The sequence below is a fragment of the Ceratotherium simum genome, chromosome 2 (assembly GCF_057802395.1).
Source record: "Ceratotherium simum simum isolate JZ-2026a chromosome 2, ASM5780239v1, whole genome shotgun sequence".
NCBI classification, from domain to species: domain Eukaryota; kingdom Metazoa; phylum Chordata; class Mammalia; order Perissodactyla; family Rhinocerotidae; genus Ceratotherium; species Ceratotherium simum.
In genome coordinates, this window is record NC_141901.1 from 12,502,428 (window position 1) to 12,517,516 (window position 15,089).

At 40.2% G+C, this 15,089-nt stretch overlaps 1 protein-coding gene across 1 annotated transcript in view; it reads left to right on the forward strand.

The window, feature by feature from the left end:
- Positions 1–15,089, forward strand: part of PAPPA2 (pappalysin 2) — a 278,580-nt gene that overhangs the window by 226,454 nt on the left and 37,037 nt on the right. Inside the window, exons 18-20 of the mRNA XM_087438266.1 lie at positions 957–1,092; positions 2,783–2,892; positions 11,723–11,794. Coding sequence (XP_087294392.1) covers positions 957–1,092; positions 2,783–2,892; positions 11,723–11,794 — 318 coding nt within the window. The remainder of the gene's footprint in view (positions 1–956; positions 1,093–2,782; positions 2,893–11,722; positions 11,795–15,089) is intronic.

Here is a 15,089-nt window from a genome sequence, read left to right on the forward strand (position 1 = left end):
CCAGATGAAGGAAGAGTTATCTATAATTCTAAAATCTTACTTTCTTGGGTTTTGTGAGTTACTGCTATTCTCTGCATTCTGCGTATAGTATACTTCGTGATTATTAGGGGTGTGAAGCCAAGAGTTACACAAACCAGCACACTTGTGGAAAAAGAGACTAATACATCTTTGGCGAGCTCAGAAACAACTATGATGTGACTATGCAAGCAGAAAGGCAAAAAACATCTTCAGAAAAATTATGACTTGATTTCACTGGATCAAACTCAACTTGAAATAAAATCTGACATTTGGGGCCGGCCCAGTGGCGCAAGCAGTTAAGTGGGCGCGCTCCGCTGCGGCGGCCCGGGGTTCGCCAGTTCAGATGTCGGGCGCACACCAACACACCGCTTGGCAAGCCATGCTGTAGTGGCGTCCCATATAAAGTGGAGGAAGATGGGCACGGATGTTAGCCCAGGGCCAGTCTTCTTCAGCAAAAAAAGAGGAGGATTGGCAGATGTTAGCACAGGGCTGATCTGATGTTAGCACAGATGTTAGCACAGGGCTGATCACAAAAAAAAAAAAAATCTGACATTTGCCACAAGCAGCATTTGTGTGATAGTATAGATGAATCAAAACAAAGCAACACCGTCTGGGAAAAAATTTCTGGAAATATTTCAGAATAGATGGGCTATAGTTGATAGCTTATCATTTCCTTATATCCAAAGGAAAACACATTATTAATAAGTTTTATTAATGACAAAATTGTTCATGGAAAGGATTCCTTCACATCAAAACAGCAAAGAAATATCTTGACTTTTTTTTGGTCAGTAACAACATGGTTTATTATTTCAATAGTGTCTTTTAGTCCAGGTTGTAGAAGTTGGAGAACACTACCATTTAATTAGACCACTTCTTTCTCCACTCAAAATGAGGTTAATAAAACAATAATGAAATATTCTTTATCTTTGATATTCTAGCTTCCCATCCTTTGCACTAAGGAGGGACTGTGGACTCAGGAGTTCAAGTTATGTGAGAACCTGCAAGGGGAATGTCCACCACCTGCCTCAGAGCTGAATTTCGTGGAGTACAAGTGTGAACAGGGGTACGGGATTGGTAAGTTCTGGAAGAGCTGCCGAATTTTGCTCCCAAGTAATCTTTTTATTAGGCCTGGCTGGATCTTGAGCCAGTTCCACTGTTCTCTCTGAGGAGTGCATGGAAATGCAAGTTGACTCTTAGCTGCTACAGTAAAAATGAAATTTATGGCAGATTCGTTCGTTTTACTCTTCCATATGTGTATAACATCGATGCAGCTGCTGAGCCATTTGTATGGTGTCTGGTCGCGTTACCCACTTCACTGCGGGCTGAGAGTGGATTGGTTTATGGTAGGAGTTGTAGTTCCAAGAGGAATGGTGGGAATGTGTAGCCACACGCCACGCATGCACTGGGCTCCTCCTCCATTCTCTCTGTGGTTGTTACTGGAGCAGAGAGTTCCTGAAAGAGATGATTTGAGATTGCACTTGCTTGCATTGCTCTTCAGTCATTCTTTCTCTACAGGGGACCAGGCTCCAGAGCCTGTGGGCAACTTCGTATTCAAATAATTGCAATTAAAGGTCTCTATGGCCAGAGCTGATTTATAGTGGTGTTGACTCAACTTTGCCCTGGGTGAACCTACGAATCATGGAAAAGAGATGCTATTTGTAGGAATCCTGTGAGATTACTCCTAAGTTTTAAACTACACAAGCAAGAAGTAACTTTATAAGTCATTCTAACTTGTGTAATGCCAAGGGTATAATTTGAGTTAATTGGGAACCTCGTTAGTTTCTGAAATGGTTCTTTACCATTTCAGATTGCTCTTTGCATCATGATATCCATGGTCAGGCATGAATGTCAGGATGCTTAGACTATGCCTCTGGAGTGGTGTTTCATGAGCAAATTTTCATCTCCCAGGCATCTAATTTCTTCGTTAAAATATCATACGCTCACATATATAGAGTCATGTAGCACCTTGGGTTATTATAAATAAGTTAGTGAAAATAGAGATAGTGAGAGTTGAAAAGAAACTTGGAGATCATCAAATCTCTAGATGAGGAAGTAGAGAATCGTGAGAGGGTGCCTTCTTTGAATAGAATTTTAGGAGACATTTGGACCCCACATACAAGGGATACAGCAAGATTTTCCTTGAGGAGGCCAACACATGACAAAAATCTCTGCTTTTGATTTCCTGCTGCTTCCTCTTTTAATCACATAGGTTTCTTGGCTGCCAATGTAATGATCTTCAGTGTAGCAACAGACATTACAAATCTGCCTTCATAATTTCTGGGCCATTTTTTCCCCCAGCTAATAAAGTTCTTAGTAGATGCTGTAATTATATGTTTTCAGGAAATTATGTAAGGAGGAATGATATTAAATGTACTAAAAAGGTACCAACCAATCAAGATAGACTTGCTGGCCAGAGTCCTGGAGTGGGTCTTAGAGGTCTGCCAGACCAGGAGTTAATCTTTTAATTGCTGGATCATGCAGAGATTCAGGAATTCCGGAGGAGAGACTCTACTGGACCAGAAAGAGGAAGGGGCACTAGAGGCAAGGCGTATTAACTTGGGGCAGTGGCTCTTTACCTATTAGTGTAGAAGTATCCCTATAGGTATATAGTAGATGAATATCAGCCCTGCCTATAACCATAATAATGCGGTGACCCAGATGTAGAAAGAAATTGCTGTAGGAAAATCAAAGCTATTGATTCCAGGATGAAAAAGACTGAGATCTGGGAAGTTCAAGTCTCCGCTGTAAATTTCTCTTTCTTCAGGTGCAGTGTGTTCCCCATCGTGTATAATCCCCCCTAGCGATCCTGTAATTCTGCCTGAGAACATCACTGCTGACACGCTGGAGCACTGGATGGAACCTGTCAAAGTCCAGGTGAGGAAAGGCACATTTTTATGTGCCAAAGATGTAAAACTGCAGAGCAATTCTCAATGGACAGCATATTCCCTGGAGTATTTCAGAGGCTTTCAAGGCATCCTTAAAGCAAACACCCATATGGATCATTCCTAGAGAGCAGGACTCAAAATCAAGAAGGAAAAAGGAAAGCTTGAGACAAAAGATGGCTCACATCCAAAGGAAAGTTTAAAAGATAAGATAGAGGGAAGACTCAGAGACACAAAGAACGATCATATAGGAAGGAAATTGAAAGGGAAAATTACTACTAATGAAAAATAGGACAGAAAAACTTAAGATAAGCCAAAGAAATGTATAAAGATGAAAGAAGGATGGAAAGGGATGGATGAATTAGAAAAGTTGAAAATAAAATGAAAACAGGGAGAGAATGACTAAGGGAGCTGAGGAAGAAAAGAATTGCCTTTCCTCTGTCTATCTCGCACCCTTTCTGGCCTCTGAAATCCTTCCTCTGGGCTCTCTGGTGTTCCAAGTCAGTCATGAGCAAGATGCACTACATCTACAACCTCTTCTCTGGGCTTTCTGTTGATTTTATGATTTGAGGGTACAACTAAGCTACGTGGTGCTGGTCACAGTTTGCAGTATTGTTGTGGGTACTATTGCTTTAGTGTACTCTTGAGATTTGTGCCGTGTTTCTATGTGAAAACAAAATTAAGTAATTAAATTAGCTGCTTCCAACAATATAGGGGAAGAATTGAGGTAACTCACAAAATGAGCCTCATCTTTACCTTGTAAGAGTAATTTGTTCCTGAAAAAAACCCCTGAAGGTCAGAATTTCAAAAGTTGAAAATATAGTCAACAGCATTTTTATTTGTTCCTGAACCCCCAAATCAATATTCTTTATGCCAAAAGAAAACCAAGGATTAATAAAATAGTTAACACTAATTATCAGAGAGTGGGAAAACAAGCTGTTTCCTGTGCTCTCTCTGCTCTTTCATAGATATTATGAAATTAGGGAGTATGCTTACAAACAAAGCTTATGTGAGATGCTTCGTTTTTAGGAAATTGAAACTTAATTGTAACAGAAAAAGAAGAAAAAGAAGTCAATGGAAGCAATGGAAATGATGATGAGGTTACTGCTCTTGTGTTCTGAGGTCCTCAGAGATGAGATTATGCACCAACCACAGATACTCTCATGACGTCGCCATTTTGTGGCGCTCAGCAGGTCAGGAGAGGTGCAAAATCTAATCTCGTCCTCATGAATAAGAAGAAATGCCTCATAAACCAAAGCAGTTGTATTAAAACCAAAGCAATTGTACTAAATGAAACTCCTCATTGCGTAAAATTCTTATAACTCACCTTGATTTATCTTGAAGGTTGTTCCATGTCGTACTCAATCTTAAACTTTAGTGTCCTTAAGAATCACTTGGGCAGGTTGTATAAAGAACAGACCAAGGTTCCACCCTTCAAAGAGGCTGGCGATGCCTTGGAGTATGCATCTTTAACAAGCATCCAAGGTAATTGCACTGGATGTAATGCTTTCAGAAACATTGCTATTAAAAAAATAAAATACTGGCAACATAAATATTTTCAGTACAAGCACACTTATTTGGAGTCTGGCTCATTTGTTTAATAAATGACGATTGCCTATTTCGTGCAAATTTCTGCTATCTACCATACTTCAGATACCTTTGTATCTGGCGAGACTACAGAGCAAATGAGTTAAATTGCATCATTTTCTCTAGTCTGCTTCCAATGATTTCATTCTTAGTAATGAAAATGATATCTTACATTTGGATAACACTTTATTGTCTTCACAGTTATATATATATACACACACACACACACACACACACACAATATACATATATTGTGTGTATATATATATAAAATTTCATTTGAATCTTATCAAAAGCCAGTAAGCTAGGAAAGGAGGATTTTATTGTCCCTGTTTTATGCGTGAATTAGATATTGTTGGATGCTCTGTCCAGGGTTGCACGGCTGACTGGGAATGGAGAAAGAGGTACAGCCAACTCCTCCGACTCCACATTCAGCAGTTCAGTGTGGTTTCCCCTGAATCACGCTGTTTGCTGTAGTTTCCTCTTCTGTTTTTTTTCCTGGTGTATGTTTGGGTTAGTTTGCCTATCAAATAGAAAAGAAGTCACTCCTTTCAACCGTGAGAACCTCTCATTCCCACACTTCCCTTCCCTCGCCATGAAGTCTACCAAAAATAATCTGGATAGATATTTCCTTATACTACTGCTTTTCCTTATTGTGAAAGAGTTTGTTTTTAAAGAACCATCAAGTATACTTTTTAGATGCCTACAAAGTTTGTTTGCCTTTCTCTGGGGGTTCTACTGGCTTTTATTCCTGCAAATGATACCTGACTCCTGGAATAATAGACTTTTCATTAAAGGAAGAATTTCTGAGGACTTAGGTAGCCTGGAGTTTTAATGAAAAACTACTCAGTAGTGACTGGCGTAAAAGGAAGAGTAAGGTCCTCCTGGGTTCAAATACTATGTGACCTACCCCCTTGGAGCCTCTCCCCTCATCAGCAAAGGTGAAGACAATGTTATCTATCTTGCAGGCTTATTATAAAAAGTCAAAATAACGCTTGTGCAATGTCTTGCACAGTTTCTAGCACATAGGTCTGGTAAAAATGAAATTTCACTTCACTTAGTATGAATCTTACCTTTGGAAATTTCCTTCATCTCTGAAAAAGACATCATCCACTATTTCTATGACAAAGAAAATATTGTTCTATACTTTGCTTGTTTGTATGTGTGTGTAGACAGAAATGTGTAGATCATTTGCCTTTTTTCTGCCGCTTTTGCAAACTGGTCTGGGAAGAGAATTAATGGCCATTCAGTGTTTCCCATTGGAACACCTCTGACTAAAGAAGCAATTTCTAACAGCTTCTGTTGTGAGACCGAGAAGAGAGTAAAGATGGAAATATACTATTATTCTTAAGGGTTTCAAGGGCATGCTGGCTGTGGGAGACAATAGGAAAGGGCTTGAAATTCCCAAATGGACTTCCTGGGCCTTTGTTGTTGTATTGGTATTTTCTTCCGTCACCTACTACACACAGGGATCTAGACCTTTCTATGGTAATGGCATCAGCAGAGAAATACTCCAATGGAAAGGAAGGACACCAGACAAAAGCGCTTCTTAGCAGTTAAATGAGTTTGTGTCAGTCAAGGTGACCAAGCAGTGGGATCTGGCAAGTGAGACAGCAAATGCCCAGTCCGTCATTGCCTATGCCCCTTGGATACCCAGAAACAAGGGCCCTCTGCCTGACTGCTCTCCTGTGTCTGTGGGGCAGAACCTGGTCACCTGAGACTAGGGTGCCTGAGCCCAAGGTGTGGGAGGAGCTGCCCTCAGACTTTTGCTGAGAGTGCTTTGTGCTTTTCTCATCCTTGTTTTTCCTCTTCATTTTTTTCTTTCCTTTTTCTTCTTTTCTGTCATTCTAATCTCAATTCCCCACTAAACTGTAAGATTCTTGAGGATGGAAAGGTCTTCTCTTTTATCCTCAGTATCTCCTCAATGCATGACTCATTTCCTCCGTTGCTCAGAAAGCAGTTGCTGCGTGAAACCAAAGAGGCCATAGAAGAGAACACCTCCTCCCTCCACAAGGCCATTTCTCAGGGCAAACTTGATTTTTCCGGAAAGCCTATGTAAGGTTGAATTTTTATGATTGTCATTAACCTTTGTGTTGAGAGAGTGTTTTATTATGTCTCGTGACTTTCCTATTTAAAATAGGAAAATTAATGTTTTGACTTACTTTGTAAAGCAGTGGTCCCTCAGGAACCTGATTTCATGGAGAGATTATTTTTTACACATAATGTGGCAATTGTTTGCATGTAAATGAGTTTTTCTAAATTGTATTTGAACATGTTTCTCTCTGAAGTACAAAAGCATTCATCATAACATCTCATTTCTCCCATTACTTTGCTTCGTAAATTCATTTTTCACGGACTGAACAATGCTTTGTTTCTCTTTTTTTAGTATATCATAATTATGAATTAGTGAGGTCCAAATTAATGAGATTTTTCTGTGTCTGTACATGTTATGTTTGCGAAGATTCTCAACACTGCATGGAATCCCTCTCTCAACTCCGCAATTCTTCCACAGAATTGCTCAGTCAAAACCTTATAATTTCTGACTTTGTTTTCCCAGATTGGTCCCCAAGGGATTAATAATTCCTTGAATAAAAACAAAATGTTTTAAGAGGAAGAGAAAAGCAGGAGTAAAAAGAGAAGATAGTACCCTTCCGGAGCCATAATTTCCAACTAAATGGTTTCACCCTCTCCTCCATCTTCTCATCTCCTAATTCTTGCCCTTGCCCCGCAAAGTGTCCTCTTGATGGTTGCAGTTACGTATAACAGCTCCAGTGACACTTGCCACACAGCAGTGGGAGAACAGAGCCCTCAGACATGAGTCATGGAGGGGTCTTCTTTTTCATCAATTTTAAGTCTGGAATTGTTCTCTCTCAGTTTGAATATGTCTCTAGGCATCATGTCCCTCATCACTACAGAAGAGTAGACAAAAGAGTCGTGGAGGGCGGGCAAGAGGAACTGAAAAGCAAAGTGCAGGGTAACAAGCTACAGTACAAATATATCTGCAAACAATGCTGCATTTTATTTAGGGTTGCATACATATATAGCAATAGGGAAGTTATTGCAAACCTAGGCAGCAACAGAACTTTGTGGTCTGATGTGATTAGCAGACCATTCTGTCAAGTAACTATTCCTGATAAAAAAACAATTGAGCAATTTTGTATTAGACCTTAATGTTGGCTAACCATTAGCCTTGTGACCTTTAATGAGACATTTAACTAGCAATAGCTACATCCTAATAACCCTTGACTGGTCTTTCTTCCTCCCTCCCTTCTCTCTCTCTCTTTCTTTTTTTCTCCCTTTTACCCTCCCTCTGTTCTTTCTTCTTTTCTTCCTCTTTTTCCCCCTGCTTTTAAAAAATTTTTAAATGGCCCAACCAAGAGGAAAATCTTTAAACTGGCTTTCTCACAAAGCTTTTCCTTTTGGAAAGTTCAAAACAAGTGTCCATGACACTTAGTTGTTCATAATCAATTCATCTGAGAAGTTGCTTGCTAACAGAATAATGGCAATATACTGTTGTAATCATATACAAATGTCTAGAAATAATAATTTAAAAATTCAGAATAGTTATTACCAATAGTGAGGAAGGAAGAAGGAGGATGTTGGAGGGACACATAAAGGGGACATTAATTGAATCTCTAGTGACTTAAACTCTGGAAGCAGATACAGCAAAATGTTAAGATTTGATAAAACTGGGCAGAGGCTATAAAGCTGTTTTTTCAGTTATTCTCTGTAGCTTTTCAAATGTAATATATATGATTGTGATTTGTCAAAAGTATTCCAGAAAATAAGAAAATCATATTGAACTGTTAGAAGATAAACTGAGGTTTATTAAAAATTTTAAGAGTTAGTTTGAGCAAAAGTCAATTGGAATTGGTCAGCGCCAGACCGGAAGTGGTAAGGAGCGCTCTGCTGACAGAAGCTTGGGAGCTACTTCATTACAGAGAAAAGGCGGAAGCAAGGTAAGGAAATGATTGATTGGCTGTATCTTAAAGCCTAGTCAGCTGTTTGTGATTGGTTGTCGTTAGGTTTCAATGTTGCAACCTTGAGGCACTTCCAGGCTTAGATTTTGGTTTGCTTATGTAGGTGTAACGGCATTAGAGCCACCTCAGTCTAACAGCCTCCTTGTTTAATTAATTTAACACATTCCACCAACCTTTCTACACCGCCTCCTCGCTCCTTATCATCCTCTTTCACTTCCCTCTTTCACCTTACACCACAAATGTGCCTATAAAAGTTAGGACCTGAAAAACATTTGAAATTTTTCTCCAATTTTGATCAATAAGTAGTTATTCAATTAATGGCATATGCATATCTTTTCTTATGGGATGAATGACTTTCATAGGCCAGAAGATAAAGGAGAATCCTAGAGATCCAGCATCCTATTTAGTGGTTGACAAATACTTATAAAATGTCGTCTCTCTCTAAGTCACACCGAGGTGAGATATATGCGTGGGAGACAGTTCCTGTTGTCAAGGATTTTGCAATCTAGGAAGACACATAACACCGTTACCGGAAACTTTTGCAAATTTTATAGAGATTAAGAAGGGTTGCCAGTCTGAATTAGTCTTAAGACTAAACTATAGAACATTAAAAAAACCATTGATATAGATATTGTCAATTCCACCATCATGAATTTATTCTACAGGTAGAGTTGCACATGTGTGAAATGATTTATACATAAGCTTTGTTTGTTAGAGCAAAAAACTGGAAAAAACCTAAATATCCATCATTGTGGGTCTGGTTAAGTAAATTAGGGTATGTCCATGCAATGGAATACTATGCAATCAAGAGAATGTGACATCCTAGATACCATAAAATGAACAGAATTCTCCCCAGGAAACATTGTGAACTGAAATAAAGTAAGACAATCAAACAAACACAACAATAAACCAAAGTGCAAAATAAAATAAAGTATTCTGTAATTTGTGTGAGGAAATAGATAATTTTATACATATATGTATGTATTTGCATAGAATATCTGTAATGATACAAAAAAGAACTAAAAAGAGGATGAAGAAAATTGGGTAGTTGGGGAACAAGAATAGGAGAGACATTGTGTATCCTTTTATGCCTTTTATATTTTATACTGTGAACATATATTACATAATAAAATAAAATTACATAAAAATACAAAGATGTAACAAATAAATTGGAAATATAGGAGAAAGGAGCACTAGAAAAAAAGAATTGAAAGTAAAGACAGATTCTTTTCCTTCCTTTTTTTTTTTTCCTTTGCAATGTATTTTGAGAATTTCTAAAGTATTAGAAGACTAGCACTCCTGCATTTATAAAACCGGTGGATGGGGTAGAAGGTTTGGAGGGCATGAGAGAGCTGATCCATTCAGTTCAGAGTGTTCTGGCTGTGGTCATCGTGTGAGGACATCAAGGCTAAGCATCCCTTTATGTGGCGGAACTGACCCTTTAGAAACTACCTCTCCCAGCAGACTGTACTCCTCGAGGGCAGTGACTAGCTTTGTGGATCTTCAGATCCTCTTGCCCACGGGGGATCTGGCTCACAGTGAGTGAGGTATGAATACATTTGGTCTGAATTGAATGACTGACTGATTAGGCTGGGGTATGGGGGTGGGTACAGTGCTATGAGAAGGAACAAAGTTGCCATGTATTTGCTTTTCAAGGGGACAAGTCTGTTGCATTTGTCATTACTTTTATCTGGTGACAGCAACAAGATATAAAATATTGATATTTTAAATAATAAAAGTCATGACCATTGCTAAGTAGAGTTCGGTGGAACCTGCTTTAAAACGTAAACAAGAATCATTTGTAGGTAGCAGAGCCATTGTTTATATGCAAATGATTCTGCTTAAGTGGCTTTAAGTGCAAGAGAATAGCTCACTTTTTCAGTAGGCTGAACACCCTGATTATGCTTACCTTGTATATTTGTATAATCCTGTATATTTTTGATAATCCTTTTTTCTTAGTGCAATGATAACTTAAGCCAAGTCACCTTCTACGTTACTGCAATATAGAATTTTGAATATCAAAATTTGTTAGGATTTATAGTATTTATTTCCCCTTTAGGGAAGCTATGAAGAAGAGTTTTAGTTTATGGTAGCATAACTAAATAAAAATATTGCAGATTCCCATTTTCATAACTGACTATGAGGTATATATTCATAGACCTACATATTAATATATGTAAATGTCTCCAATCTGATTATTGCATAGTTTTAGCATTCTAGAATGTATAATTTCCAATTCCTGGAGGCGCGATCTTGCATAAAGCTCATATCTCACCATGTATTATTTTTCTTCCAACTGCACTAAATTCCTATTGTACTGAATTAAAATGTGGATATGAAAGTCTGCAAATAGGTGGGTTGTCACAGGCTGTGGAGAAAATCTCATTTTCTCTTTGAAACTTCCTATGGGACCTTCTCTTTTCCTGAAGTGTGTCTTTTGAAATTTTAAAATGCAAAAGTTAGAAGGAGAAAGCTCAATGAAAATGAGTTATTAATATTTAACAAAGTGTAGATGACTGTTTGTTTAAATGTGCATCTGGAAATGGCCGTTGGGAATGAGACAGTCACACGTTTTAACACGAACGTGTTTTCGCTCTCACCAGCTTAATGTTAGTGCCGTTTTGAGTCCTGCTGATTTCACATTAACCCTGTTTGTCCAGGGCCTGGAGATCCTCTTTTATTTCCCACAGGGAAGGGGTAAATGGCGCTAACAAGAGCTGTAGAGAGTGCAGTTTAGCCTCTGCTTCTTGCTTGGGCACTCAACGTTTTGCGATCTAGGATTCCTGAGATCCATTTTTGGTTCAAGATTCTTCTTATGAAGTTATATTTCTCAACCTTTAAAAATCCATGGTTCTTCCTGATCAACACAGCCATCTCACAATTTCTCATATCATTATTTAAAATTTCAAAACAAATGGAACCAATATTATGCCTAGAACCAAATTAAACTCATTGTAATATTGAGGATGCTTTTTTTAACCATACCTACAGCACTCTAGAAATTTTGATACCTTGGGGTGGTGAAGGAGGATGAAGAGGATGAAAAATCCCCTCCACTGAGAGTCTACCTTGGCACCATCAGCAGTTCCACAGGAAAGACCAATGACAGCCTTGGCCCTCTTTATGGGGCGCAGTCGGGGTCCCGCTGCTCAGGGAATGGGGTTGGACTGATGCGGTAGGCTCAGGATTTGCCCTTTCTCTCGCTGACCAGGTGTCTTTGTTTTTGTTTTCTGTTCTTTCCATCTTCCCCTTCAGAGCATCGTGTGCACTGGGCGGCGCCAATGGCACCCAGACCCCTTCCTGGTCCACTGCATCCAGTCGTGTGAGGTAAGCTGCCTCCCCTTCCCCAAACCCAGACCAGAGTTCTCTTAACTCATAGGCACTTGAGTCCTTCTAGTTCAAGATCTCAACCCTCTCTCACTCCTACGCCCTTTGTTTAATCTCTTACATTTAGCTCCACAATCCCAAAATTACAAATATTAGACTTTCTGATTTTGTTTTTTTATTTTTTTTTAGGGAAGTCTCCAGGGTTCCATTTTAAATGACTTAATAAAAAATAAGTTAAAAGCAAGTCAGAATTATTTATGGTTTTGGGATTCTCTAACTGGGCCTCGCTTGAGCTTAGTTAGATCAGGGTTTTGCAGATGATGGCCCACAGACAGGTTTGTTTGGCCAGTATGGTGTCTAAAAACAATTTTGTTTTGGTTACCAATGTTTGAAAATTGGAATTTTCACATAAAAGTCACATGTGTATACATAACATTACACATACACACACATGCACACACATTCGAAATAAAAATAAATATAAAACTCGTTGTGCAAAGATTTTTCTCTTGAAAAACAAGAATTTCTGGCAACCATGGCAACAACTAGCTGGATCTGAGTAGCAGGGCAGCTGCTCTCCAGTTCAATATGGTCCTCACCTCTCCTTTTGGCTTCCTACCTAGTGGGCTTCCCGAATTTACATCAACTGCCTGGGTCACGCAGGCATCTATGTTTTCAACCTCTGAGGTAGACTTGTAGTTCATTATTGATTAACCCAAACTAGACCTTTACCACCTCAAGGAACCCTATTCACTTCTTCACACCAGAGATTCACCTACCAGTGGAGGACTTAGGGTGCTATGAATTCGTTAGCTAGAGTAACAGATTATTGCAAGGAAGAGTCAACAATGAAGCAGAGCCTTGGTGATGGAAGATGACCCAGGAATTCTGACATGGGAGAGGGGGATACTTCACACACACACACACACACACACACACACACACACACACAGTATAAGCCCTCTCACCCTGGGTATAGCCAGTGACAAATACAAATTCTCTAGTCTCAGTCACAACAGGTTTTGTCATGCACATCTCTTCCTGGAAGTAATTAAGCCACTTAGCAGCAATACTTGGGTAATTCTGGCTGCTCCTTGTGCGCTAGATAGAGCTAACTGCCATTGACTTCCAACACCCTCCCCCAACACACACCCAACCCACATGCATGTTAGTCCCTCAGTTCTTCTGTATCTCTGTTTCTCTTGATCTAATTCTGGGAAACTGGGATCTACATGAGGCCAAAGAGGGGGAAAGGGTGGGGTTTGAGACAAAAGGGAAAACTGGGTGGGGAAATGATACCAATAAAATAGCGTTGGGAGAGTGCATCAGAAAAAATGCTAGCATGGAATGTGCTTTGTTACATGTGGGCCAAGAAAACAGCTCATCTTCTGCCATCATTAGAAAAACAGATGGCAGTGGGGTGGGGAGGAGGGGAGTGACTCATCCACTGGGCAGGGGGTAAGAAGAGGGAAGAGGAGGCCAGGGAAGGAGGGAGATAAACAGACAGAGGACTGGGGAGCTGGGAAGAGATCAAAGGGATCCTGAGAATTCCCTTCTGCTGCCTCTATGCAAGATCTGCAAGAGGGAGGGCAGATGACGGGGCTTGGAGCTGGCTTCGGTGTTTCCCGGAAGGTTACAACACAGAACTTTCCCCATTTGTCCTCCTCTCCTCGCTGCCCCCCAGCACATCCGCTGGATCCCTCATCCAGAGCTTCCTAGGCTTCTCTCAGTCTCTATATTGATGCGACAACAAACAAAACTCCATTCCCTCTTCTGACTCCCCTGCCCAAGTGCCACCATGCACAGCTGAGCCTTGATCACCTGATGGCTGTTGATACCCCCACTCCAGTGGTTCTCAAAGTGTGGTCTCTGGACCAGCACAAGTGGAACTCCCAGGAACCTGTTAGAAAGGCTCATTCTCAGGCCCCATCACAGACCTACTGAATCAGAGACTCTGGGTGTGGGGCCCTACAATCTGTGCTTTAATAAGGCCTCCAGGGGATTCTGAAGACCACTAAAGTTTGAGAACCAGTGCCCTAGCCACTATGGGAGCAGGCAAGAAGGTTCCCAACCTATGGATCCCTAACATGGAGCTATCTTTGTCCAGGAAAAATTCTAGCTAATATTATTTACATTCTGATTGTTTCTTCAATATTTCCTGAGACTCGCTGGGTAGGACAAGATTTGAAAGGATGAGATTTTGCTCGAGCAGAGGCCAGGAGGAGAAAAAACCACTTAGAAGGGTGGAAGGAAGAAGCAAAGAAAAAGGAGAATCAATACCCACAGGAAAGGAAAGGGAATTGCACAGGAGAGGAGACGGAGAAACAGCTCTGAAGAAACAAGTAGCAAGAAATGCTGAGAGGGAGGGTGAGAATGAGAAAGAAAAGACAAGAGAGGCTGGAACTGGGATGTTCTAGGGCAGCTTGGCAGACACGTAATTCTTTACTGGAAAAAGTCAGCTAAATTTATTAGGGAGAACTGAAGAGTGTCAAAGACAGACGGGGGCATAACAGACACGGAGGTAAGGTAAACCAGAGGGCTAGGTGGGGGAGAGGAAGTTTTCAAAACTACAGCACAGAGATCTGAGCTCAAATTAGACACTTTGCTCCCCGGTATCTAAAAAGGGTTTTCTTTTTTGCTTTCCAATACTGAATATTATTGTAAGATGTTCCCCTTAGACATTCAGCCCTATAGGAGTGGATCACCTCATTCTTTATTTCTCTCAGTCAGCCCAAGGCTGTGCATTCATCCCTTCATAGCGAGCCCATGTCTCACTTCGTGTCACATCTACACCTTTTATTGTGTCATATCCCCTTTGCCACAGAGATCAAGGCTTCAAATCTCTACTCTTCTATGCCTCTCACATTCTTTAAGAGACAGATCTAAGGTTTTCTCTAAAAAATCTTGTGTAGGGCCAGCCCTGTGGCCTGGTGATTAAGTTCGGCATACTCTGCTTCGGTGGCCCAGGTTCAGTTCCCAGGCATGCACCTACTCCACTCATCAGCCATGCTGTGGCAGCGACCCACATACAAAATAGAGGAAGGTTGGCACAGATGTTAGCTCAGGGCAAATCTTCCTCAAAAAAAAAAAAAATCTTGTGTAAATAATGCCATCTTCTCCTTGTCGCTTATGTTCCCATTGTCTCAGCAAGGACATGTGTGTACCGGGTATCTGCAGTCCAAGCTTGTTCCTACATTAAATTCTGTTTTTCTAGTTGTTTCTCACACTTGACCTTCTTGACCTGAACACTTGTATTTTCTATTTCTTTTGTTAAGTTGCAAATGGAAAGGAATGG